At 44.9% G+C, this 27,910-nt stretch overlaps 1 protein-coding gene across 1 annotated transcript; it reads left to right on the forward strand.

Moving 5' to 3' along the window:
- The first annotated feature begins 3,957 nt into the window (after positions 1 to 3,957).
- Positions 3,958 to 27,910, forward strand: tecta (tectorin alpha). The gene is made up of 23 exons (XM_088940072.1): positions 3,958 to 4,084; positions 6,686 to 6,825; positions 6,935 to 7,222; positions 7,548 to 7,685; positions 8,360 to 8,525; positions 9,365 to 9,777; positions 10,022 to 10,592; positions 10,827 to 11,428; positions 14,051 to 14,621; positions 15,020 to 15,639; positions 16,032 to 16,701; positions 17,025 to 17,224; positions 17,394 to 17,774; positions 21,207 to 21,493; positions 21,721 to 22,001; positions 22,543 to 22,653; positions 23,025 to 23,227; positions 23,431 to 23,594; positions 23,973 to 24,221; positions 24,805 to 24,967; positions 25,400 to 25,487; positions 25,803 to 25,922; positions 27,810 to 27,910. Exons 1-23 carry the CDS (start codon positions 3,958 to 3,960, stop codon positions 27,908 to 27,910), a joined length of 6,654 nt encoding a protein of 2,217 aa, XP_088796198.1.

Here is a 27,910-nt window from a genome sequence, read left to right on the forward strand (position 1 = left end):
CATAAATAAAATGTTAGAGCTAGAGGCTATTGCATTAGCTTGATCACTGTTGCAGAGTTTTCCCATTATAGTCAATGTTAAGGATATACTGACAAGACAGAAGGTTTTAGGGAGGATTGAAGGAACATTTTAAATGATAACTCACAAGAAAAGTAAAGGTGTTTCAAGATGTTTCCCTTTTCACAAATTCCAGTGTCTCCAGTGTCTTCCAGTGCAACAGGTGCCCTGATATGGCCAGAGACAAAGTTCACAAGTAGCCCTTCCCAATCGCAATTACTTTTAACACGGTTTTTGCACCCTTTTGCACTACAAAGACTGAAGATTGCACCCATGAAAAATAACAATGTGCAAGTGGAATTTGTATAATTGATTTATTGATGGTGAATAGCAGTAACAATTTACACTGGTCTATCCATTCTCAGTGGAGCTATCACAGACGTGACAGATACTCCACGAAATAAAGTATAATTCTGAGTCTCCATGCTGGAAGTCATCAGTCTCAAGCAATAAATGACCCTCTCTATAATATGTAAGACGCTCTAGATAAGGATTTCTGGATTACACACCAGTGGTTCCACACCACCTGTCTGTATTCTTCACACATTAAACAGGCTCCATTGGACTGATGATCTCTGCAGTCCAGCACCTAAAGCAGTGCAGGGTAGGTGTGGACTCAGTGGCTGGTGGCCATGTTCTGATATAAGCCCACGGTCTGAGGGGTCTTATACAGTGTGTTATGTTCCAAGGCTATGCAGGAGTAAAGTGCCTAGCCAGTCTGTATTTTGATACCCTCCGATGCTGCTGAGCTGGAGCCAGAACAAGGAGAGCTGAAGAGAGTTCATTGTACACTGAAGTGCAGGAGCCTGGAAGAAGGTCTTGGGTTGCGCAGGGCAACCTGTACTCTGGAAGAGACGAGACAAGAAGAGCTGACTGCTGCCACGAGGCAAACTGCTAGAAAGAGGGAGGTCAGCAGTCAGAAAGGGAGAATAGCAAGCAGGGATTAAATTACTGCCGGCCTGAACCTGACCCAGCTGAAACCCAAAGCACTTGAGTCTCTCCTGTCCTGAAGGACAATCCACATCCCAACCTGCCCTTCTGACACCAGGAGACACTTTGACCACGGGATCCCTCTCATTCTACCTTTATGCTTGTGAGGAAGAGTAAAACTGCAGACCCCGCAGTTTCACTCAATTTCACAAGAACACCGCAGTAAATTTGCATGTGTTCAGATAAAGCTCATTGCAATCATTCTGGATGAAAAATGCCTAAAGAACTGCAAGCAGTTGTTAATATTTTTTCCCATGATTTACCGTGTTTATCACAGAGTTTTGGCATGCTCTTCCATGGTTTGTCCCCTAAATCTTTATGCTTTAATGTGCTTTTGTTGTGACTTCTTCGTGGTGTGTTACACTTATTTTTACCTTTGTGTGTAGTTGTAAACTAATGAGGGATGAGGTTCATTTCAGATTTCAGTCATTGAGCAAGATGACTCTGCCAGTATTTCCTGGAATGAACGGCCTAGTGTGGAGCACCCCAAGGGACACTCTTCCTTTTCCCAGTCAGGGCACTTAGGTTTTTCAGAAGTTGCAGGTGCAGAAGAATCTCTCTTTCAGAGCCCTGCCCTGTAGTGTGTTTTGTCAGGGCCAAGGTGACCAGAGTGCTAAAACAGCTTCACACACTCAGCACTCACCTCTCCTGTTACACCTACTGTCCTTCTAACAAAGACCCCTCAGCCTGTATCTCTTACCAGCCTTATCTGCAAGGATTCACCTACAGATTTCCACGAAAATTGATGCAATCACACAGTAATCTATGGAAATGAGTCCTTTTCTCCCCTCTGTATAGCAAAGGAGACAAGCTTAATTAAAAAAACAGAAAAGTAAGAGAGAGCACATGGTCTGTTCTAAAGTGACTCATTTTAATTCTGTAACCCTAGCTGGGTTTAGAGAAAGAGGTAGGTTTTATTTCTTTCTGAATGTTTGTGTGTGTCTTGTATTCTGTATCAGATGTTTTCACAAGAAAGATTTTGCACTGAAATTTGTGTTGGGACAGGGTGTGATCTCAGGTCAAAATCCAAAATGCTGACATTTCTCTCAGAAACCATCGTCTTTGTTGAAAGTTTTAGCTTCCAACCAGGGATGAAAACATCTCTGGTTTCAACATTTTGGAGTTCACAGGACCCCCCCTTTTCTGCCCTGCTCTCTCTCCATCTCTTTCGCTCTCTTCACACACACCCCCCTCAACAAAAACTCCGCCCCCCCCCCCCAAACGAGCAAATCTCAGGTTAAGCTAACCACTGCACCCCCTCCCAAAAAAAAAATTGGTTCTGCACCACTATCAAAGAACTCATCGCAGCCTCACAGTTGAGCTGAAGAAGTTTTGTCTCCTGGATGCCTGGATTTGAGGATTCCCCCATTTCTAAGTTATCTTCAGACTGGAATTGAATGCTCCTGTACCTAGCAGTACCTCAAGAGCAGTGGCAGGAGTGGCTTGCTGAGATCTGGAGGTACCTGTTGCTTGTGTTATAAGTGGGGAAGCCGTGCAGTTGGATGGCAATATCAGGAGACTGGTGAGAGCTGTGCTGTTCTGTGCGCCTTCAGCCGCAGGTGAGTGAGAAAGTTCTCCTCCGGTCTGTAAACCCTGTTCCTTCTGTACCCCTTTTCTCTTTGCTCAATTTTTTTTTGCTGTATTGAATTGTGTGAGGCACATTCGCACCATTTATCTGAAGTACATGCTTCATGTGCATATTCCACTTCACTGAGCACCCGTGGCCAGGTGTGTTAAACACCTGCAATTAAATTTCACAGAGTTTTTCCCTTCTGGAGTTTCAAAATGTCACACAGAGAGGTTGAACTTAACTCTCTAGAATAAAGGAAGAATGATCCCTAACAAATACTTAAATTAATTAATTCTAGGGACTAATAGTTTAAATCTGACATGTTTTTGGCATCTGTCTTCTTTTTTTTAAATCAGTTATGCAGTACTGCAAAAAGTGTTTTACTCATCAATATCTGAAGAGATGCCAGAAGATGCTTTCTCCTGTGCCAGTCTGTGGCCACAGCTTCTGCAATCATAGTGCTAGTCCACAATAGGACATTCTGGATATATAGTATAGGAAAAGAGGAAAATTAAACTGCAGGAATTGTTCTGTTTGATGCTGTCCTCTCCTGAGGACACTGTGTACCTTGTGCAGAGTTTGCTGAGTGTGGTGTGGAGCTGGGGCACAGTTAAGCAACAGTGGGGTGAACAGCCCCACTCAAAAGAACTCTGAGAGATAAACACTGTCTTGGATCTAGTAATTGCAGAGATTCTGCATTGCATCCCTGATAGTTTATGACACACAGTATACAGTTTTCTGAAGATGGCCTTTGTCCACACTGGGAGTTTAATTTGTATAAATATTGTATAGATTTTAAAATATGATTACACTGAATACCCTAATGTTTTTCTGCCACCTCTTTGATTTCACACCTGAAAACATTTTCTTTTCCCATTTGTAATTCTGTGCCTGCTCATATAATCTTTGTCTTGGATAAACCTCTGCTCCAGGAGTCACAGGTGCCGCCTGAGGTGTGCTGTGAGCCACTGATTTGGAGCCTCGGGAGAAAGTAATGTGAGCTTATTGTACTTCAGGCATAATGGAAGCTTTTTAGAACTCAGTAACCAGTTGCTACATCAGGAAAACTGGCCTGGAGAGAAATCAGGGTATTTAGAAGAGTGCTCTGTACTACCTTCCTTCCCTCCCTCTCTCTCATCATTCCTCTGTTTTTGAGTCTCACTCCTGTTCTTCTTTTCTTTTTTTTAAATGCCTCCCAAGTTTACAAACAGCACGGAATTCTGAAAAAAGTTTGGAACAAACAGGTCTGCAATAGTGTTTCAATATAGTTTATTGTTTAGGCTGCATTTGTTATTCCAGATATATAGAAGCCAACAGTAACAGAAACACTGGTGGGGCCAATGTTGGCAGTTAGTTTGATGGCTGGTTGTTTGGCAGTGTCTCTCTCTCTCTCTCCCACTAGGATGGTGAAGCAAGGAACTCCAGTCATTCTCATCCATCTTATCGTTATCCTGGCTCCTAGAGCAGGTGAGCACACAGCTGAACCTAGTGGTCCAAAACACAAAGCTTCATGGTTCTGTGTAACTCCAGAGCAATGGTCTTGAAGCACACACATAAGACTATTAAACTTAAACTAGAAGACCTCATTAGATCCATCTCGCTCTTGTAGCTGCTAGTCACTAATTCATCTGAGGCTCTCATCCAATCTTTTCTTGAAAGAAGCCAGGCTATCGATGTCAGCATAGCCAAGCAGCTTGTTCCATATTCCAGGTGTTTTGAATTTTCAGATGAGCTTTTTGAAGTATCATTGCAATTTACTTTGTGTTAACAGCTTGGTTGTTAATGCATCTGGGTTTCACTATTGCCAGTTTGAAAACTGAAAATCTGCTGGTTTTGGTACAGAACAAGGGCAATTTTTGTGACTGTGTCATGTGAAGGGTGGATATTGGGTTGCGATCAGGAAGTGAGTACTCAGATGAGACAACTGTTGAAATAATTTTCCATTCATAAAAAAGGGAACAACAGTAAAATAGACAGTAAAATTATAATACATAAATACTCCTTACACTAATATAGCGCTTTTCTGGACACTTCCCTCAAAGTGCTCTACCACAAATGTGTAGCTCCTATCTGGATGATGCAATAGCAGTCAGATTGCATAGATGGGGATTATGAGGACTCCATGATTAGTAAAGACCAGGACACTGGGGTTAACACCCCTACTCTTTTTGAGAAAATCCCTGGTATTTTTAATGACCGTAGAGTCAGGACCTTGTTTTTGCTTGTCATCTGAAGGATTTTTTGCAGTATATAATGACCCCATCACTATATTGGGGCATTAGGACCCACACAGACTGCAGGGTGAGCACCCTGTACTGGGCCCACTAACACCTCTTCCAGCAGCAACTTTAGTTTTTCCCAGGAGTCTCCCATCCATTTACTGACCGGGCTCACACCTGCTGAGCTTTACTGTGCTGCCAGTTGCGAGTTTCAGGATGATATAACTGCTAGCAAAAGGTGCAGCTCAAGGAGTATCTAAAATACCTGTTAGTATTCCACTTCCGTTGATGGACATTTGTGATCGAGGCTGTCGAGGCCACTTGTCATCTCTCTGTTGGAGGGTTAAATGGACTGAACAACTGCTCAGTGTCCAGTCAGGTAGGACTTCATTTTTACTTTCATGATTGTTTTGGAGTGAATGAAAGGATATTCCGAAAACTCTAAAAAGAAAAGGTAATCTGATCTGATCTGATCTATAAGAGATGTGAGTCTAACTATTCCAACACAGCTTCTGAAAAGAATTCTCACTGCTAAATTAAGTAAATGAACTCAATGATCTCGCACTTTATGGAATTCCCTGGAATGAGACTATTTTTAATCCGTTCCCTATCCCACAGCAGCAGGGCCAGCCAGGGCTTTTTTGGGGGCCTTAGGCAAGATCTTGGAAAAAAGCCCCTCCAGATCACAATTTGTGCACATACTACTATTATCTCCTCCCACCTCAACACCTTTTTTACTATTTAGAACAATAAAATTTTACTTGTTACTACTTAAACTAAAATTAAAATACTAGTTACAAGTTTCTAGTTATATAATCAATTTATGAATCAGCTTTGAAGAACACATAATACATTACAAACAAGAACAAGGAGTACAAATTTTACAGAGATAATGTATTTTTACAGTGAAACGTGAATCTACTGACTTCTAGTAAAACCTCAAATAGACAACGTGTCTTGCTAGAAAATGTCTATCATTTACTAGTTACATGGATCTAATCGACTCAAAACCAAATTAAATACAAATGCAAAACTACAATGACTTGAACTGGCACATTTCTGTCCTACTGTTTATACTGCACTTCTTTTTTGAGTGACCTATGGGTACGTCCTTTTGGAGGATGGTGTGCGTTTGCCATCTGCAACTACATGATTTTAATTCTAAACCATTATAAAATAGTTTGTGTCGCAAGTAAAGCGTAACTTGCAACAGTTTATTACATGTTGATGTACTAAAAGGTAAATAAAACATCACAACATTCAACACTTTCTGAAAAAAAAAGAACAGCATTTGCTTTAGCAGCAGCTGAAATCATATGATTTTGTCATCTTCAGAGAAGATGAATCATTTACTACATCATCAGTGAAATCAACTATAAACTACTCTTTCATTCATAACTAATAATATTAAACTAATAATTTCTAATAGTCTTTAACAGCCAAGATGAGAACAGCAGCAACAGAACGAGCCACTGGAGGGAAGTCTTGACACATTTGAACATGCTGATTAAAAACAATGTTGTGTTGCACTGTGGGGCCCCTGGTGGCTTCGGGGCCCTAAGTAGCTGCCTAGTTTGCCTAAACCAAGGGCCAGGTTGTAAGAAGCTCACTCAGATGTTTTTTTCCAGGAAAATTGTGCTCTTGTAGAAAGGTCAAGACAGATCTCAAAGTGTTGAAACTGAAGGATATGAATTAAATAATTAGGAAGGAAGCAATAAGAAAACACTGACACTCTTTGCAATGTGAGACTATTATGAATTGTTAGGCCTAGAAGATGCTTTTTCATTCTTGAAGGTGTGACAAGCCTCACTTTCTTTCTCTTTCCTTGTTTCCTCGTGTCTCTGCTCAGTCTTCTCTCAGGGCATCTTGTACCCTTTTGGCCAGGCCCACCGTGACTCTGAGACCCCTAAGATGGATGATGGCAGCTCTCCTGAGGTTCCTCTCCTCATCCAGTTCATCTTCTTCAACATGCCCTACCGCTCCATATTTGTATGTACCAGTGCTCACCTCTTTTGACTTTGTAGTCCTTTTTCTTAGGTAATGTCTTCAGCCACTCTGCTGCGGTGTTGTACTGATGGGTTCCCATCTGACTCTGCAGGTCAACAACAATGGGGTGATCTCCTTCAACGTGCAGGTCAGCCAGTTCACGCCCGAGGCCTTCCCCTTGACTGACAGCCGTTCCTTCATCGCCCCCTTCTGGGCTGATGTGCACAATGGCATCAGGGGAGACGTGTACTACCGCGAGACCACTGAGCCGGACATCCTGCACAGAGCAACGCAGGACATCCGCAAGTACTTCAAGAACATGGCATCCTTCACGGCCACTTGGGTCTTCATCGCCACCTGGCACCAGGTCACCTTCTATGGCGGCAGCCAGACCACGCCGGTAAAGCTCTTCCAGGACCCGCACCCTCTGCTTCATGGCCTGTCAGAGAAGTTTCCTGTGCCTACCTTTGGGAGAGGCAGAGCTGCAGCACAGTACAGGGAAGGCATGTTGGAAAGAACAAGTCAGAGAGAGACAGGATGACCCTGGATCCTAGTTAGTCATGGTAGAGGCCCAGTAAACTACTACAGGGAGTTCTTTGTTTGCACCTGCTTGTTACCTTTCTACCTCTGTTGTGTTGTGTGTCCAGTAACTTGACTTCATCTCTGGAGCACAGGTCACTCACTAGCCTGGCTGACTTAGCCCTTGTCTCCATGTCCCCACACAGGTGAACACTTTCCAAGCTGTGCTCATTTCGGATGGTGTCTTCTTTTTCGCCATGTTCAACTATGGGGATATCTCCTGGACCACTGGCACTGCCAGCGGTGGTGACCCGCTCACTGGGCTGGGGGGCACAGCAGCTCAGGTAACTGGGGGCTGGTGGGCTGCTCAATTCCAAAAGCAGACACCTCTAGGTCAGGGCTTTCCAATACTGCTCCTAGGGACGCACATATCTGCTGGGTTTCTTTTCACCAGAGCACTAAATTTAATAATTGAACCCTTAAAGGATCTAAAAGTAGGTTTAATTTAAACTAAACTTTCCTAAAAGTGCAGGCTTTGTTTTACATAGAATGTCCACTTTAAGTACAAAAAAACTTGCAAAGGATATAATAATAAGTCAAGAGCTCAGCTGCAATGAAAGCCAGCAGGTATAGGGGTGCCCAAGTCCAGGACAGGGAACCCCTGCTTTAAATGTTTAACAGCACCCAACTGTTCATTACATTGAAATCGAACATTTAATTTAATTTAAACAGTCAACACTGGTTAAGGATTCGATATTAATTAGGGAACTGGTATTGATTGCTAATCAGAAAAAGAATATTGAAACATCAGGAGTGAATCTAAGTGTGTTTTTTCAAAAAGTCTTGTACATCATGGTACATCATCTGTCAATAACCAGATACCCATTCCTTAAAAATTCTGCCATGCTCCACTCACATCTTAAAATAGATGCCAGTCCCGGTGCTCAATGTGTAGCTGTCTGTTACTGTGTGACATTGAGACAGGCTCTCTTTCTTCCCCCTTTTATCTCATCTTCAGTCAGGCTTCAATGGTGGAGATGTCAACCACTTCTTCAACCTGCCAGGCTCACGCTCCAACGATGTCGTCAACATTGAACAGACCACCAACGTCAACCAGCCCGGCCGCTGGCTCTTCCGCATCGATGGCGAACAGATTGATCCGGCCAATGGTTGCAGCCTCAATGGTAGCATCACACATCTCTCTTGCTCTCGCTCTCTGTCTCCGCCAATCCATGTCTCTTTAGGAAATCAGAAGGAGCTTTAATTCAGTTCAATGGAGCTCAATATATACAGAAGAGCTTCTCTGGCCTGATTACCAGTCAACACAATCAGTCCTTGACCGACAGACATGATAAATTATCTGTGTACAGACTGAGATACTAGTATCTCAGTACAGATATTACAGTAACCTGATATTATAGAGTTATTTCTCAAAGCACTATGCAATTCATAAAAATAACACTTGACAATAAAATTTTTTTTTAAAAATTATAAAGATGAAGATATAGAAGATAAAACAATCAGAAAATCAGCTCTTGAACAGAAAGTTTTCTATCCAGATTTAAATGAACCTAATGTGACTGAGCTACCTTTGGGGTCACTCTCACCCACAGACTTCAAGTAAACACTAAACCAGATGCACGAAGGTCAAAGCAAGGGGAGTAAACAAATACTGAACACATTGCAGGACATGACATTACAGACAAGTGCAGGTAGAAAAGATTTAATCACAGCTGAAAATCAGATACAAATTTGGACATTTTTTCCTCTGCAAGATGTTTGCTGGCAGGACTTGCTCCGAGAGTTGTATGGTTGTTGTTGAGAAGTAAAAATACTTAAGAGAAGAAACATTTATGCTTAAACTTTGAAGATCAACTGAAATTCATTGAGGCATTTTGGTGGTAAAATGCAGTAAAGCAGCTGGATGCAATCATTGGTTAATTCTTCTGATTTCTGATTCTGAGTAATTTTTCTGAAGACTGCGGCAGCTGGTGACACCCCTCTCTGTTGTGGTCTGTGCCAGGGAGGTTCTATCGGCGTGGGGAGGTATTCTGGCTGTCGGAGCAGTGCTCTCAGAAGTGCCGCTGCCTGGACCTAGAGAATGAGATTGTGTGCCAGGAGCTGCCCTGTGGGCCACTGCAGACCTGTGAGCTTCAGGAGGGCACGTACCACTGCCAGCCCACCCGCACCAGCACCTGCGTGGTGTTTGGTGACCCCCACTACCACACCTTCGATGGCTTCCTCTACCACTTCCAGGGCACCTGCTCCTACCTGCTGGCTAGGCCCTGCTGGGACATCCCCGGCCTGCCCTCCTTCAGTGTGGAGGCCAAGAATGAAAACCGTGTGGGCACCTCAGTTTCCTGGCTGCGTGATGTGCGGGTGGAGGTGTATGGGCACCGCGTCACGCTACCCAAGGGCAGCCTGGGCACTGTACAGGTGAGATAGCTGGCATGATGCTGCTAAACTACAGCTCACTGATGACACCTTTATGGCACCTATGCTCATAAAGCAGAGCAAAGTGTAGGGAGAAATGATGGGAAGAGTAGTGTACAGAGGCAAACCCTTAGGAAATCCTTAGGGATTACTGAATCACAGGGGTGCCTGAGAGGCAGATATTCTTTATCATGTGCAAAATGTCAACAATCCCACCCTGACCTGTCCCCTCCGTTCCCTCCTTCAGGTGGACGGCCTAGTGAAAACTCTGCCAGTGCAGCTGCAGCTTGGTGCTGTGCGGGTGTACCAGTCTGGTGTGGCGGTTGCCCTGGAGACAGACTTCGGGCTGCTGGTGACCTACGATGGACAGCACTATGCCTCCATATCCCTGCCCAGCTCCTACTTCAACAACACCTGCGGCCTCTGTGGGAACTACAATGATGACCCTGCAGATGACCCTGTGCTGCCCAATGGTTCGCTGGCAGAAAGTGTGGTAGAGCTGGGTGGCGGCTGGCAGGTGGAGGATGCAGACTGGCGCTGCTCAGATGGCTGTGCCCAGAACTGCAGCCTCTGTGATGCTGCCACTGAGTCCTTCTACTTTCGACCGGACTACTGCGGCATCATCAACAAGACGGATGGGCCCTTCCGGGACTGCCGGACCGTGGTGGACCCCACTGCCTTTGTCTACAGCTGTGTCTACGACATGTGCAGCAACCGCGACAACATCACCACACTCTGCCAGGCCATCCAGGCCTATGCTCTGGCCTGCCAGGCCCTGGGTGTTACCATCCGCTCCTGGAGGTCCCGTACCTTTTGTGGTAAGTGGCCCCTCCTGCTCTCTCTGTATTACTGATTAAAATTGAACTCATCTGCTCCCTGCGGATGCAGTTCAATTAGCAGTTAAATAGCAGTCTCTGCAGGTGCTGATGCTGACAGCTAGGCTCTTGTGCCAGCAGAAAGGTCATTGCCTTGGTACTGACTGTCTTGCTGTGGCCTGTTTTTGTTCATGAAGTCAGAGATCTTTATCTTTCTTGTGTCATCTTTCACAACAGCTCTGTCCTGCCCAGAGTTCAGCCACTACCAGGTGTGCACCAGCAGCTGCCCCCCGTCCTGTTCCGACCTGACGTCCCACCTGTACTGTGCCCATCCCTGCACCGAGGGCTGCCAGTGCGACGAGGGCTACGTGCTCAGCGGCAGCCGTTGCGTGCCACTGCACGAGTGTGGCTGTGAGCGGGATGGACTGTACTACCCCTTGAATGAGTCCTTCTGGGCTGGGCCAGCGGGGGACTGCTCACAGCGGTGTGTGTGCGGGGCCCAGGGGGAGATCTCCTGCTTCAATGACTCTTGTGGTGAAGGCGAGGTGTGCACAGCAGAGCTGGGGCGGCTGGGCTGCTACCCTCGCCGGGAGGGTGTCTGCTCTGTGGCACAGAGCCAGGTGATCGCTACCTTTGACGGTGCTACCCTCTCCTTCCCTGACGAAAATTCCTACTTTCTGCTGAAGCCATGTGGAGCTGGGGGGATCAATGTTTCCGCGCCAGAGGTAAAGATCGGGCGCCGGTTGGGGAGCAAGGGTCCATCCTGGGTCAGGCCAGTGGTGGCCAGATTGGCAGATCTGGAGGTGCAGCTGGGAGGTACCGACTTTGATACTGTAAAGGTATGTGTCCCATTGAACAAGATCTTCCTGGGTGAAAATAAGACAGTTCAGGGCCAGTGAGGTCATCCCTAATGAGGACTTGAAAACAAATTCAAACTTAAACTTGCATTAAATCGTTTAAAAGTATTCAAAACGTTCTGTACAGTACACTCATACCCCAGTACCCAAACCTAATTCATTCCTGAAAATCTGTTCGGGAGGTGGAAGATGGAAAATAAAGATTCCAATATTTCTTATTGCACCCCGTTCGGAACCACAGACAAGTTCACGCAAAAACCAACATGTAATACCATTCTAGCAAGCTTAGTGAACAACACAATTCTACTCAAATAAGCCAACTATAGCTATAAAATAATTAATGTTATCATATTTACATTTTTCATTCTTTTGTAATAGATCGCTGTCCAAGCGATCGGCTAGAACGATGTACATACTGTTGTTGACTATTACGCAAAAATATATATATTTCTCTTCCTTAAGACCCTATAATGAACAGCAACTTCAAACAAACACAAAAAAAAAACCACATTGAAAATGAGAGCAGAAGCTTTCGCTGTGATCTTAAAAGCTCCGTGAAGTTGGGCCCCCTACAGACAGTACAAACAATGAAACCCATCTCATTCGTTAGTGCTACGTTGGTGCAGTTGAAAGTAGCTTTTGTGCGGCTTTCGTTTCCGAGACATAGCGCCTTGTTTTTTTGGGGGTCGTGACGTCACTCAGCCCCCCTACAACGTCGTAGGGGAACAGGACCGGTCTCATTCTTTAGTATGCTGCGTGTTGCTAGTGCTGCGTTTGTGTAATTGAAAGTAACAGAGCGGTCACCTGGCTCTGCTGACAGCGTCTTTTACCGCATTGCCTTGCGCCCGCTCAGAAACAGCGGCGCTGAATTCAAATGTTTGCAGAAGATTCTCGGCCAAAATCGGTCTCTTTCGAATTTCAAAGTTTGTATTAGCGAAATTTCGTTCTTAACGATTTACAAGGTACCAATTCTTCATGTTCGGATCAGCGAAAATTCGTATACGAAAGCTTGTGTTCTAATTTTCAAATTGTTTTTGTGTTTGTTTTGTAGTTGCTGTTCATCAATGGCCCTAAGGAAGAGTTTGTTTCACGTATTTTATTTAATTCTGACTTGGTTTTTTTATTTTTCTTAGCAATTTTAGCTTAATAGTCGACAACAGTATACACGTCGTTCTAGCGGTTCGCTTGCAAAAAAATCTTAATATGACATCATTAATTATTTTACAGTTATAGTTGGCTTATTTGAGTAGAACTGCGTTGTTTATGAAGCTTGCTATAATGGTCTGAGGAGGCTGAAGATGGCTTCTTATTCGCGTTTTTCGTTCCACCTTAAATGCGGCTGCTGTGATGTTAAATCGCCTTTCGCCAGTAGATGACTCTCTACAGTCATTTTTAAATACTAATCCGGATGGATTACTGTGCATATCCTCAGTAAAGGGGAATATGTAAGTAGTGACTGTCCAAATTGCATTTTTGTATGAAACACATTTCAGAAAATCGAAAAGTCTTAAAATCTTGCATTTTGCAAGAAATTTTAATATAGCAGTTTTAAATGGGAGGGAGGGCCATAGCAATACAGCAGAAAGTGCAATCACCTTTTCCCAATGTATTCTGATATGCCATGTTCGGAGGGTCATATTTAAAAAATGGTACAGTAAAATTTCTTGTAATTCAGGATTTTGATAGTCTGTTACATTGTCTCTCACACCTCGGTGTCAGAATTGTGAGACGTTTTTATAATCAGGGGGGAGGGCCATAGTAATAAGAAGAATAACTATGCTGCACATAGAGGTGGATGCTGCACATTGGTGGTGGTGGAGGGGATCCCCATTACCTGTAAAGTGCTTTGAGTGGAATGTCCAGAAAAGCGCTATATAAGTGTAAGCAATTATTATTATTATTAAGAAAGTGCAATCAGTTTTTCCCAGAGTAAGTTCATGTTATTGTGAGTTTTTGTTATTTGCGATTTTTAAAAATATATTCAATACCAAAATACAATTTGGACAGTCGCTGTTTATTTGGATATTCCCTTTCACTGGATGTCTACAGAATTCCATCCGGATTAGTATTGACCAAAGAGAGTTATATACAGGCAAAACATCACTGCAGCAGCATTTAAGGTGGAATGAAAAGGGCGAATATGAAGCTAACTACAGCCTCTTAATGGTCTGTATGGTATTATATGTTACTTAGAGTGAAGTTGTCTTCGGTTCAGAACGGGGTGGAATTTTTCCCATAAGAAATAACGTAATTTGTATTTTCGATTTAGAATCTCCCACTTTCCGAACAGATTTTCAGGAATGAATTAGGTTTGGATAATAGGGTATGAGTGTATATGTAATCAGTGTTTTGTCTGGTGAAAAGCATGGAAATTAACACCCCCATGTCCATTAACATTTCTAATTTTTGAACATTTGATTCATTTAACATTTGTGTGTTTTTCAAGAACAGAACTGCAAAGTTTAAGGTGGAATAGCTGGCTGACTTATTAATGAGTGAGCTGTTATAGAAAAGGGCTAAAACACAGAAAGCAAGTTAAGGAAAATGCAGATGCATAGAGGCCTGATTCTAAGGGCTGTGTGTCACTCTGGGTGTTTTGTGCAGCTGAACGGAGATGCAGTCGTCATGCCATACGTTCACCCTCTGGACACATTGCTGATCTACCGGGCCCCAGGCAATGCCACTGTTGTGGAGTGGAGCGGGGTGCTAACAGTGCGCTACACCCGGCAGGGCCTGCTTAACGTCACACTCTCCACGCTCTTCTACAATGCCACCTGCGGGCTGTGTGGGTACTTCAACGGCAATGCCTCTGACGAGCTGCGGCTCCCCAGTGGAAAACTGACGGACAACGCTGAGATCTTCGCCGAGGGCTGGCGGGCCATCGCCGATGACCTGACGTGCAACGGTGACTGTGAAGACCTGTACCGTATGTGTGTGGACCTGAGGCTCTATCAGAGCCCTTGGCTGTGCGGAACGATCAATGACCCCACTAACAGCTCTTTTCTGAGCTGCCATGCCGCTGTAAACCCTTCACCATTCTTCCGCAACTGCCTGTACAATATGTGTGTCCGGGAGGGCAACCGCTCAGCCCTCTGCTCCTCCTTGCAGGCGTACGCCTCTGCCTGCCAAGATGCCCAGGTCAGCCTTGGTCCCTGGAGGAGTGCCACCAGCTGCCGTATGTATCCGCTCTCTCTTATGAGCTCTTCTTAGCCCTGCCCGTGCTGGGGACAGATTATATCACAGCTTGCATAGCACCTGATTCTTATATCTAAATGTGACACAATAGTGCAAGAATATATTAAATTGCAAAACTGCATTTGTTGTTAACCATGCTATAGTAAACTGCCAGAGCATTAATATGACAGAGTATATAATGCAGTTGTATTATACATATGGCTAGTTGGGCATCTGAGTAGGATTAACATAGAATTTGAACATTCTCCTCATAATCTCTCTTTGCTTTCTTTCAAAATAACCAAGCAAACTAGATTAGCCAAACAGCCTCGTCTCATTTGCAGACTGTGAATACATCTGTGTGGCTCTCTCACACTGTCCTGTCCTGTGTGCCCATAGCTCTGCCCTGTCCTGAGAACAGCCACTTCGAGGAGTGCACGACTGCCTGCCCTCCCACCTGTGCCAACCTGGAGCCAGAGGGCATCTGCCCACTGCCCTGCTCTGAGGGGTGCCAGTGTGATGAGGGCTATGCACTGAAGGAGGGCCAGTGCATTCCTAAGGCAGACTGTGGCTGTCAGTACCGGGGCCTGCAGCTGTCCACTAATGAGACCTTCTGGGTGGACTGGGAGTGCCAGGAGCGCTGCTACTGTAACGGCACCGACAACACTGTCTACTGCCACAGTGCCCCCTGCAGGCCAGAGGAGTACTGCCTGGAGGACAGTGGACTATACTTCTGTCAACCACGTACCGAGGCTGTCTGCATCGCTGCTGGCTACGGTCACTTCCTCCCCTTCAGTGGTGTGGCATTCGACCTGCAGAGCAGTTGCACACTGCGGCTGGCCAACACCTTGTGTGAGAGGGAGGAAGAGCTGGGGGGGGAGGAGGGCGTGCCGCAGTTCAGTCTCTCAGTGCGGAGCGAAGATCGGCACACAGGCCAGGCAATCTGGGTGAAGGGTTTCATCCTGGAAGTGTATAACTATGAGATTGAAGTGTCCCGCAGCTACAAGCACACTATTATGGTAAGGAAGAGCTGGGAGAGGGGTTGGGGCTTGGGTACAGTCCAGCAGATCAGGCCAATCGCCTTTTAATCCTTCATTCCTAAAAATTAGCACTCTTACCAAGGTCAAACAGTACATTTACCAGTAAACTAAGTAATAACCAGTAATTTAAGGTCAAACTCTGAGTTAAAAATAAACTCGAAAATAATTAAGAGGTCTGTTAAAGGAAAGTCATTCTGCTTTCTCCTGCTTCTTCTACAGTCTTCTGCTTCACCTTGTGTTTCTGTGGTAGGTTGTGAAAGGGACAGCAGCACTGGCTTTCAAAGAAGATGACCAGATGTTGAGGGCCTTAGTTCTGTCCACAGTCAGAGCTGTTTTCCTCTTAGTGAAATAATCTTATTATCCTTTCTCAGGTGAACAATGAGCGCCTGTATCTGCCCCTCAAGCTGGGCCCAGGAAAGGTCAACATTTTTACCTTTGGATTGCAGCTGGTGGTGGAGACGGACTTTGGGCTGAAGGTGGCTTATGACTGGAAGACCTCCCTGTCCTTGACCCTGCCACGTGACCTCTATAACGCCACCTGCGGCTTGTGCCAAGGTTTACCCCCTGGGCCACCAACACTCAGTGCAAGTGACTGGGGCATGGCGTGGGCAGAGCGGGACACATTCTGCAGGGTGGGCTGTGGAGATGCTTGCCCCCGGTGTGCCCACCGAGAGGGAGGGGCGGCAGGTGACAGCGGGCTGGCGGACAATGGTGGAAACAACAATGGGAACAACAACAATGGCAATAACTACCACAACAATGGCAACAACAACAACAATGTCCTCTACCTTGGGGAGCCTGTCAATGGCTACCTGGACCCTGAGGCCATGAGGCTTTGCAGCCTGATCCCTGACCGCAATGGGGCATTCTTCCGCTGTCACAGTAAGGTAGCGCCAGGTTACTTCTACCAAAACTGCCTGCAGGACAGCTGCATCGACCAGGGTGCACTGGACACCGTCTGCAACTGGTTGCAGATCTACGCCAGCATATGTCAGACACAGGGCATCCCTGTGATAGGCTGGAGGAATAACACACCATGTGGTGAGTTGTTCTTTTGTCTCCATGCTATCCTCTCCTCACCCCATTCTCAACTTCTTGAATCGTGGCTTTCTGTGTTTAGTTGTGGTCAGTGTGAAAACATTCATTACAAAATGGATCAGAACTCACAGGAGCCCCATAAACAGTAGTAGCTGCAGTGATATTTTGTGTCCCTAGTAGGGTCAGATTCCCAACTGAAAAGGCTTTGCAGTTTTCCCTTTACGAGCAACAGCAAACAAGAAGAAGTGAAAGAATGGTGTGTGTCATGGCTCTGCAGGAGCAGGAGAATTGGTCAGTGTCTTTGAGTTTTCTTTGTTCTTGCCCAGCTCTTAGCTGCCCAGCCAACAGCCACTATGAGAGCTGTATGACTGTGTGTCAGCCTCAGTGTGCCCCAGCACGAGGACTGCGTGACTGCAACCATTACTGTGTGGAGGGCTGTCAGTGTGACCAGGGGTTCGTGATCAATGGCAAGAGCTGCATCCTGTCCCAGAACTGTGGCTGCTACACAGATGGCAAGTACTATGAGGTGAGAGTGTTTGTTACTCTTCCATGTGCTTGTTTCTTTTTCTCCTGTGTGAAGTACTGTGAGGTGAGAGATACTGATAGAGTAGCTACCCACAATACCTGTCTCTATCTCTGCTGCATTCTCCCTCGATTTCTCCACATTCTCTTTCCTTCTACTTCCTGTCCTTCAGCCCAAGCAACTGTTCTGGAATGGTGACTGCACCAAGCGGTGCCAGTGCATTGGGCGCAACCTTATTCAGTGTGACCCGCGGAGATGCAAGTCAGAGGAGGAGTGTGCCCTGCGGCATGGGGTGAGGGGCTGTTTCCCGCGGCGTAGCCAGCATTGCATCGCCTCGGGTGGCGGCGTCTTCCGCACCTTCGATGGGGCTTCACTGCGCCTTCCCGCCTCCTGCTCCTTTGTCTTGTCCACCATCTGCCACAAGCTGCCTGAGCTCTCCTTCCAGCTCATCGCCAACTTTGACAAGTGGAGCATGCCCAACCTCACCACCATCTCCCACGTCTACCTCTACATCAATGAAGAGAACATCCTCATCTCAGGCAACACTGTGAAGGTTTGTGGGCTGCATGAGGCAATGTGCCATACTTGTCTCCGTGGTTTCTCCATAATGCCAGTGCCACCTGGTAATCCTGCTTCTGCTGCTACCTTTGCTGTTATTGACACTGCTGCTCTCAGTGATGATAACCTCACTGGTGCTATTGATCCTAGTAACAGTAATGAGAATATCGGTAATAGCAATAGTAAATCACCCTCTGGAGTAGGAGAATTGTGTCAGCACTTCTTGTTCATTGTGCATCAGAGAAGATAAGTGTTCCAGAGCCTTGCTTAGAATTGCTCAGGAGCAAGCATAGGATAATAATAATAATAATAATAATAAAAAATACTTTTAATTATAAAGGTCAATTTATAAAGGTTTATAAATTTATAAATTATAAAGGTCAATGGGGGCGGGAGGGTAAACACGGATTTACAAGATGAAGTTCAGAGATGTATGATGGAGCTAGATTATTTAGAGCAGTGGTTCTCAAACTAGTGCCACCAGGTGGTACGCCATATGACCCGGAACTTAATTGTGTGAAAAATTGGGACGGGTTTTCATATTTTCTATTTTAATAAAATTCATTTGTCGAATACGCAGCCTACGTACTACGATACAGCACGCGCTAATACTTGAGTGGACACAAGAGCTACTATGTAATTCTATACCAATGTATATAGTAATGCGTGCTATGAACGTAAGTGACCAATTGTACAGTATTTACAAAAAGTTATCTCCATCAAATAGGGAGGTAAGAGAATGTACGTGATTTTGGAACAATGCCAATGTTGTAAGCACAGGAAAGCATAGAAATGCCTACTATGAACGCTGGCAATCTTGTGAGCACAGGAAAGCGTGATAGATGACAGAAAAATATTTAAGAACTGTTCTAGGTTAATTTGAGAAAAATACACCGAGCGTCTCTCTTTCGCTCCCATGTGCATGAAATAAAAACTTTTTAACTTCTGAGATGGACTCCTGAAACGGAAACGAGGAAAAATGCAAGCTTGCGGATTGCTAAAGCAGGTAAGGCCCATACTATTTTTAAAGAACTTTGTTTACCATTGGCAAAAGAGATGACACGTATTATGTGTGGAGAAAAAGCTGCTAAACAGCTCGACCTGCTGCCCCCTCCGAAAGACACAGTCACTCATAGAATTATTGATATGGCGGATGATGTCAAAAGTATGCCGATAGAGCGCGTTAAGATGAGCAGATGCTTTTCACTGCAATTAGATGGGTCTGTAGATGTTGATTTGGCCAGTTTGCTCATTTACGTTAGATACGAGTTTGAGGGTACATCCCATGAGGACTTGTTCTGTAAGCAGAACCAACAGGAGCTATGGGAGAGCAAATATTTCAAATATTTTTTGGTACTTGGTCCAAAAAGTTTGAGAACCACTGATTTAGAGCCGTGAAAATCAGTAACAAGATCTTGTATTGAATATGTGACTTCATAGGCAAGCAATGTAAAGACTTAAGTGTAGGAGTCATATGCTGCCAGGGTCTGGTGTGAGTAAGTTGTCTAGCTGCAGAGTTTTGAACATACTGTTTTGAACAACATGTGGAGAAGAGAGTTAGGGAGCCCACAGAGTAAAGAGTTGGAGAAACCAAGCCTTGTTATAAATGTTGGGAATCAGGCACTCAGCATCAGACATTGATAAAAATTGCCTAATGCGGGCAATATTTCTAAGGTGAAAGAAAGAGGCCTTAATCATATTTTTCATATGTGGGTCAAACAACAGGAGAGGATCAGTGTAAGTCCCAGATTCCTGACTATGGCTGATGTGTGGATGGGAAAAACCATCCACCATTACTGTAAAACTCTTAAGTTTATCCAGCTAAGATTTGCTGCCCACCAGTAAAATTTCTTCTTTGTCACTATTTAGCTTTAGGGAATTTGATGTCAACCAGAGTTTGATGTCATGCAAACAGAGATAAGTGACGGGGGAGACCAGAGGGGAAAGCAGATTTAACATAAATCTGAGGACTATAGCCCCTGAATTGGAGACAATAAGTAGGTTGTTCATAACCCTGATAAGAGCTGTCTCAGTGCTATGATTTGAGTGGATGCCAAACTTAAAAAGCTCAAACAAGTCATTAGCTATCATATGTGCCTATAGTTGATCTGCAACCACATGCTCTAAAACTTTCGATACAAATGGTAAATTAGAGATTGGCCTGTAGTTATTCATTATATCAGAGTCCAAGCATGGAGGTCTGGGGTGGCAGAGAGAGCAGAGTTTTCAGGGGGTTTAGTGATCTTATTGATGAGAGTGCTTTATGATTTCCTAGTCCTGAGCTAATTGTATAAGAGATATAGGAGGAGCTGGCAGTAGCTAGAGGAAGCTCTGTAGACGTGTAGGTGTTTGTTTAAGCCCGAGTTTGAACCACTAGGCTGGATTTTTTGCTTAAGCATTCCAGATGATACAAAGACAGAGCAGGAATTAGGAGGACGATAAATGGTTATAATCAACAATGGAGTTTAAGGGCAAGGTATTCAAAGGAGGTGACAGAGTAAATAGAGAGCTCCTTGATATAATTATCTTCCCTGTAAACTACAACCAACATAAGCAAACATAAGCAAAACCTGGAGGGATAGTTTGATTTAATAAAATAAATTCATTTGGTTGTTGCCAGGCTTCAGTTATGCACAGAATGTCAATGCATCTATCAGTCGTTTGATTTAGAGAGCAGTTGTTTATGAGTGCAAATTTAATATCATGTTGATTTACTGGAGCGAAAGAGGATTCCTCAGACAATGCAGCAGCCATAGGTACGAATAGTAACGCAATGGTGTTTATTCAGTAATGAAGGAGCAGCTTGCCATTTCTGTGGTTATGCCAATCCAACCAGATGCTTGGAATACAGCCAAGCACCACAGATTGTATAAGCCGCCCCCCTACCCCCTGGTCACCTCTGTGCTGGTTCCTTGGACAAATGATACAACCTAGATCCCTGAGCTAATGGAGGGCCGAAGGAAAGGTATAGGCACGCAAGGCAACGCAGGAGCTCAGAAATGGAGTGCTTCAGTTCAGCCATGGTATGTGTGGAGGCATTGTTTCAAAGTTGCTGAGCAGGTTACTAGGAGTTGTCCTTAGTAGCGGAAGAATAGGCGACAGGGAAAATCTTCAGCAGCTTGTAGCAAGTTAGAATCGACAGATGCAGTAGACAGGACCCAACAAGACAAATAAAAAATAGATTAAATAGAGATGTATATGTATCTAAAAAATTAAGAGATGAAAAAAAAACTAGCAAAAATAAAATGGTAGAAAAGCAGGAGCCAAAAAGTACTCAGTGTACTCTCAGACCGGAACTGGAAAAGGTTAGACAAGAAAATAAGTGCAGAATGGCCAAGACTGCATTCAGAGGATAAAAAGCAGTGGGTAGATCAGGTGGGAGGTGCTGTCTGATGATGGTAATTCATCTTTGTGCTGCCTCATGCAGGTGAATGGGACACCGGTGTCAGTGCCCTTCGTCACGGGGCTGATGACCAGGGTGTCCAGCTCCGAGGGCTTTCTGGTGATTGATACTGTGCAGGACATCCAGGTGCGTTACAACCGCTTCAATACACTACGGATCAGCATGGGATCCCGGCTGCAGAACAAGGTTTGTGGTCTGTGTGGCAACTACAATGGCGATCCCACAGATGACTACATCACATCCCGAGGCAAGCCTGCTGTCAGTGCCATGGAGCTGGCCCAGAGCTGGAAAACCAATGGCATGCAGAACAGGTGAGCTGCCTGGCGGTGCTATTCTGTGCCCTGCTCTTTTTTCCTGTGCATGTGGAAGTGTTGCAATGGGAAATTAATTGGAAAGACTAGCTGCAGTTGACAAAAGAAAAATGGTCAACCCTGGAGGAGACTGAAAATAGAAGGAGATACAAGTGCTTCTCTTAGATCTGCTTGGCTAACCTTCTCCCTCTGTGATGGCACTGGCTGATGCATCTGCTTTCTCCCAGTTGTGATGAGACCCAGTACGTGGCACTGGCCCAGTCATGTGACAACACTGCCATTGCGGCACTGCAGGGGGAGGATGGCTGCCTGAAGCTCACCCAGATGAAGGGCTTCTTCCAGCCCTGCCACGGCCTGTTGGACCCTCAGCCCTTTTTTGAGTCATGCTACCTGGATGGCTGCTACAACCAGCGGAAGGCCCAGGTCTGCGGGTCACTCGCTGCCTACGCTGAGGCCTGCCGCTCCTTTGGGACGCTTAGCACCAAGTGGATAACCCAGGAGAACTGCTGTAAGGGGAGAGTGCCACCTGGTGGCAAAGGGGAGAAGGTGTGGGGAGGGGAGGGACTCTTCATGATTTATAAACGCTCTTGGGGCGTACTAAGCTCTTTAACACACTTAATAGGGAGCAAGCAAACTCTAAGACCACAGTGTGTGTATTTATCAGTGTAGAAAATGGTAATGCTTTGAGGGACACACATAGGAAAAGGGGTCACAGTTTTCACTTGTGTGTCACATTAGAACTACTATCATAAGATAAAACATGCCCAATCTTGGCGTGGGTGTTTGGCATTAGGGTCAATTGGTTATGGGACTAATAGGCAGTCTGGGACTAATAGGTTGCTGATGAGACAGTATTAAATGGGGTCTGTTTTCCCATTTTGTGTTAAGAGCTAATCGTTAAATTGTGAGATCAGTAATTGCAAGATATTGTTAAATGTGACAAGACCAGGGGAAAATAATTCCAAGGTCACAGTAACATCACTGTCATCTGCTAATTTGGCTCAACTTGATGGTGGTGAAGCTGATGGGGTGTGTGGGTGTGTCTTTAGCAGAATGGATCTATGACCCCTGCGTGGAGGAGGTCTGCACGAACAACACCTGCGAGCAGGAGAATGGGGGAGACCTGTGTGGGTGTCCAGAGCTTCAGGACAGTGGAAATGGTGAGGCAGCAGGAGGAAGAGGAGGAGGAGGGAAGAGACAGGACATGAGGCTAGAAACTCCACCTTCTCCTTTTGGGGAAGTGGACTTTATCCTTAGTCAGAACACGTATAGAAATTCAAACAAAAAGCCAAATCCAGCATTCCCTTTCACTGTCACAAAGATTCCTTCATTGAAATGGAAAGCTGATTTAGTTTCTCAGTATGTGATCTACATGATGTAAATGGGCTTGATTGCTGAGCTCACTTTGCTGTGAAAGTAAATTAAGACAGAAGTGTTAGGAGAGATGAGAGGGGTTTTGGGAAGAGCTAAGTGTAGAGACACCAGAGGGCGTGGTCAGGTCACTTTGGGTCACAAGCTGTGTGGTCTGCAGGAGACGATGACATCATCCAAGCAGAGGTCATGTGCAAACACTCCCAGATGGAGGTGTTCATCTCCAAGTGCAAACTTTTCCAGCTGGGCTTTGAGAGGGAGGATGTGCGTATCAATGACCAGCACTGCTCTGGCATCGAAGGCGAGGACTTCATTTCCTTCCAGATCAACAACACCAAGGGGCACTGTGGCTCCATTGTGCAGGTACAGCACCCCTCTCCATACAGAGCAAATCAACACTCTCCACTGTGCTGCACTTTCTCTGGTACATTGTCATTCAGGACTTTGAGGAGAAAACTTTGTTTTAAGAGCAGATCTGATTTATTTTACTGTAAAAGGTATGCCAATTAATTGAATACCAAGTAAGATGGATTAATTGTGTTGCCCTGCTTTAAATGTGCTTGCAGTCCAATGGCACTCACATTATGTACAAGAACACGGTGTGGATTGAGAGTGTGAACAACACAGGGAACCTCATCACCAGGGACAAGACCATCAATGTGGAGTTCTCCTGTGCATACGAGCTGGACATCAAGATCTCGCTGGAGACAGTTGTGAAACCTATGCTCAGGTGAGGTCTCTGCTGTCTCTCAAGTCACACCTGTGTCTCATTTCTACAGCTGCACTGTGGCATTCTGGGACATAAGCCCAAGCAGGGGATAGAGCAGTATGAATATGTGTGTGGATAAGTGTGGTAGAGCAGAGTTGAGTAGGGTGATATCATGGTAAGGCATAGAGGCTTGTGGGAGCCATGTCAAGAGGCTCTGAGTGTTCTCAGGGACAGAGATTCTGAGTTATAAAGGAAAGAGTCAGGGATTACCAACTCGAGGTGACTCTGCCCTGAGCACTGAAAACAACCGCCTGGCAGCAATAAACTGGCATACAAGACAAACAGTGTCCTTCTCAATTATCCTCTCCCTCTCTTCTCTCTTTTCTGTTCTCTCTCCAGTGTGATCAACCTCACCTTGCCCACTCAGGAGGGCAGCTTCATTACCAAGATGGCTCTATACAAGAATGCTTCTTACCGGCAACCATACCGTGAGGGGGAGGTGGTGCTTAGCACACGGGATGTCCTGTATGTGGGCGTGTTCGTGGAAGGGGCCGACCAGCACCAGCTCATCCTCATCGTCAACATGTGCTGGGCCACACCCTCTCGCCACAGCAGTGACCGGCTGCGCTATATCATCATAGAGAGGGGGTAGCTGTCAACACACATGCTCAGACCTCTGCACTGAATTTAAAACGTACTCCATACTATATCTTTACTATTCTAGACACAGATCTAGAATAGAATATTACACAGATCCACACCCCATGCTGTTTATACCCCTGATTTTTCCTCTACAGCAGGGGTCCCCTGTCCTAGCCTTCAAGAGCTACAATGCAGCAGAGTATTTGGAGAATATGAGCATATAACATCCTGAGGACAAGGGGTCCTTCAATCCCTTTCTTACAGACTTAGAAAGTGTTCAAATACCTTCTGCATTGTGACCCTCATGGCCTGGACTCCAGGTTCCTACATGAAGGCAGTGGATCCAAGCAGAGAGAGTCCAGAGGTTTCCTGGAAAAGCAAATCAAACCTACAGCCATGGCTAGCTGTACTATCATGAAAACATGTATCCTGACTGATTACTGAGGACAAGCTCCTTTACAGCACTTCCTGTGCAGGGGTGCCAGGTGACATTGCAGGTTTGTGGTGGAGGGAATTTGAACAGGAGTGAAAGGATACTGGTTATGACAACATATAAACCCCTTCTTACGTCAACTTGTGCTATTCTCAGGTGCCCCAACATAAAAGACAACACCATTGGAATGGAGGAGAATGGGATGTCTCTCACCTGCCGTTTCCATGTCACTGTGTTTAAGTTCATTGGCGACTATGATGAGGTGCACCTGCACTGCGATGTCTCACTGTGCGACTCTGAGAGGCATGCCTGCAAAGTGGTGAGCCCTCCTCTCTTCTGCGGGAACACGTTACTTGTTGCCTCCTTCCTGTTGAAAGAATAGTGATGTTCCCATCACAGATTGCTGAACCTGGTTCACCATCCTGGTTTCTTGTTCTACACAGATTGCAGATTCATAAAGCTACAGTAATCCCTCAATTTTGGATTTAACGGACTTAATCTGCTAAAGGGGAATTATGTCTGTAAAATAGCAATATTCTCTGCAATAGCAATAATGAAAAGCAGAAATAATACAATTTAGTTTTGATTTTGGGTTGAAAAAAACCAATTTGTGCTTAACACAATCTATAAGACACAATCTATAAGGTCACAATATAAACTCTTCAGCACTGCACTATTCAAGAACATACAGTAGTATCCTCACCTCACCTCACCGTGGAGTGTGACACCATCATGCTAAACTTTTGTGCAGAACTGTCCACATGGTTCCAGAATGTACTCTGACCTTGGCAGCCAGCACAAGGAGCAGATTCTGACTGTTGGCCCTATTCGGAGGAGAGGTGAGAAAGGAACTCTTACACTGTTCTCACATCTTTCACACAGTCCCGGTGCTATACAGCTAGATATAATATACAGCTAGGAGGATCTAAAATAAGTTATCTTTATGACATTTTAACAAACAATTGCCAGAACAAATAAATGTCAGTCAGCCTTGAAGTGCTTTCTTACACTATAGAGTTTCTGTAATTAAGGATTGTTAATAAAATGCAACAATATATGTTGGTGAATTACTCTGTTTCACACACAGGGGGGCAATAACAGGCCAAATTAACCCAAAGACAGGAGGCTAATGGCCTGTGGCTTCTTCCCTGCAGAGTCGGACTGGTGTGAGGAAAACAATGGTGGCTGCGAGCAGATTTGCACCAGTCAGTTTGCTGGGCCAGTGTGCAGCTGTGTGACGGGGACACTGCAGCAAGACGGGAAAAGTTGTCTGGGTGAGTATAACCCTGTGTGAGCACGTAATGACTGGAATGTCCAGCAGCAGGAGGGCACGTCTGACTACCATGTAGATTCTTGGTGCAGGTGTCACAGATAGATGACCCCTTCAAACAAGCCTGATTCCTGCTTTATACACATTCCACCTATAAATTATAAAGCCTCTTACTTTTCTTGCCACCGGTTCTATTTACTTTCCACTAGTGCATCCACAGACCAGACTAGTTATCATATGTAATATCTGATTTATAGCAATCTATCATTCTTCCCATCACACAAAGGTAGCCTCATAACACAATTTAAACAGTTCTATACATAAAAATAATACATCTCGTCCACCAGAGGCACTTACTGTCCAAACAGTTGAAAATCCTCATGGGACTCTGTTACCAAACCAAAAAGTAAAGGAATGAAACTCAGTGTAGTCCTTCAGCTCTTTGGCAACTTCTCTGGCCCTGGCCTTCCCAAACAATGTTTTACCTTTACTCTTCACCCCTACCTTAATTTCTCTGAGTTCAATGTCGGGTAGGTGAGGAGGAAGATGATGCCGTAGCCTTCTGCTGCTTCTCCATGTAGAATCCCATGTGTCAGCGCCTTCACCTGGGTCTCATGCTGTAGTCTCTTTCTCCAACCTTGTTTGCTCTGAAATCCTGACGGGCTTTTTATGCCTTCTGTTCAAAAGACTCTTGACTCTTCCCCTGAGTGGGGGAAGCTTTGAGTGCTCCTTTAGGAAGTAACTGTCCAAACATGGCCAATATGGCCAACTGCGCTGATGCATTGTTCTATCTTATCCCGTTCTCAGGCCCACATCTGAATTGGGTCCTCTCAAACCTGTTTGGCAACCCCACGTTACCTCTTGAATAGTATGGTAATTGCACAGTGTCTGTGTTAAGATTGCCTTTGGTCTTGATTTTCTTTGAATTATTGATTTTACTGTTTGAGGCAGGAATTCAAAGAATGGGGCATTCATTTAAATCAACACTAAGGTGTCACTGGCATATCAATGCAATTAACATCTACATAGCCCCTGACACCTGGCACCCAACCCATTCTTTCCAGTCTTGCAAAGTGACATAAGACTGTGAATCTGGACTCACAGCAGTCTCAGGCAGTACTCCAGCTGCTCAGACCACAGAGCCTCAAATGAGTGTTGCATTAAAGCCTCAGTTCTCCAGAAATTGTTGTATGCTTCTCAATTTATATTGTGACAAATGGGGTGTTATGAAAATGTGAAATATCAGTAACTGACTTGGCAAATTAGTCAATAATAAAACAAATATTCATAACCCCTAACTTATGAGTGATTTCTACCAGAATACACCCAAACAGTTGATATAGACAGAGGCACTGGAATTTTCTGTTTCTGGAGTGTTGATTGACACTTAATCATTTACCCACATTTAAATAAACTAAGATAAACCAAAGTAAACTTTGATTGCTTTGATCCCAGACTTTGGGCCTAACATCTCAGCAGACACCTCCCTCTGCTTTGAAGCTGGAAATGTTTGCACTTTCAGGTGTTACACTCTTTATATAGAGTCTTAGATACCTCTGTTGTCACTTACCTCAACTTGTAACAGTATTGATAGTTTATATTTTTGCTACCTTCATAAAGTGCTACATTTGTCTACTTTAGGTGTCATCTGCCTGCTGTTATATCAATTTTTGAATCCTGATCATTTTGAATTTCATTTCCAACTTCTGCAATGTTTGCTAATGCTACTGCTTTGGTGTCCTATTTGAACGTGACTAGATTTGTGCCATGATATTGAGCTTTTAATGTGTATTAGGATGAGCAGTGAGCTTAAATACATCAGGTCAGTGTTGAAGCCTTGTTACTGGAGGTAATTGATAATTAACAAGGACTTCCCTTTTCCTCCTCAAAGCTTCAAATTCCTGTGGTGACCTTCGACCCCTGGTATTCATCCTTATCACCAGTGCTGTGAGCAGCTGGCTGCTGGTTAACACACAGACCTGCGCCTCCTAA

This window comes from Atractosteus spatula, chromosome 22, assembly GCF_055471065.1.
Source record: "Atractosteus spatula isolate fAtrSpa1 chromosome 22, fAtrSpa1.hap1, whole genome shotgun sequence".
In the NCBI taxonomy this organism is placed as follows: domain Eukaryota; kingdom Metazoa; phylum Chordata; class Actinopteri; order Semionotiformes; family Lepisosteidae; genus Atractosteus; species Atractosteus spatula.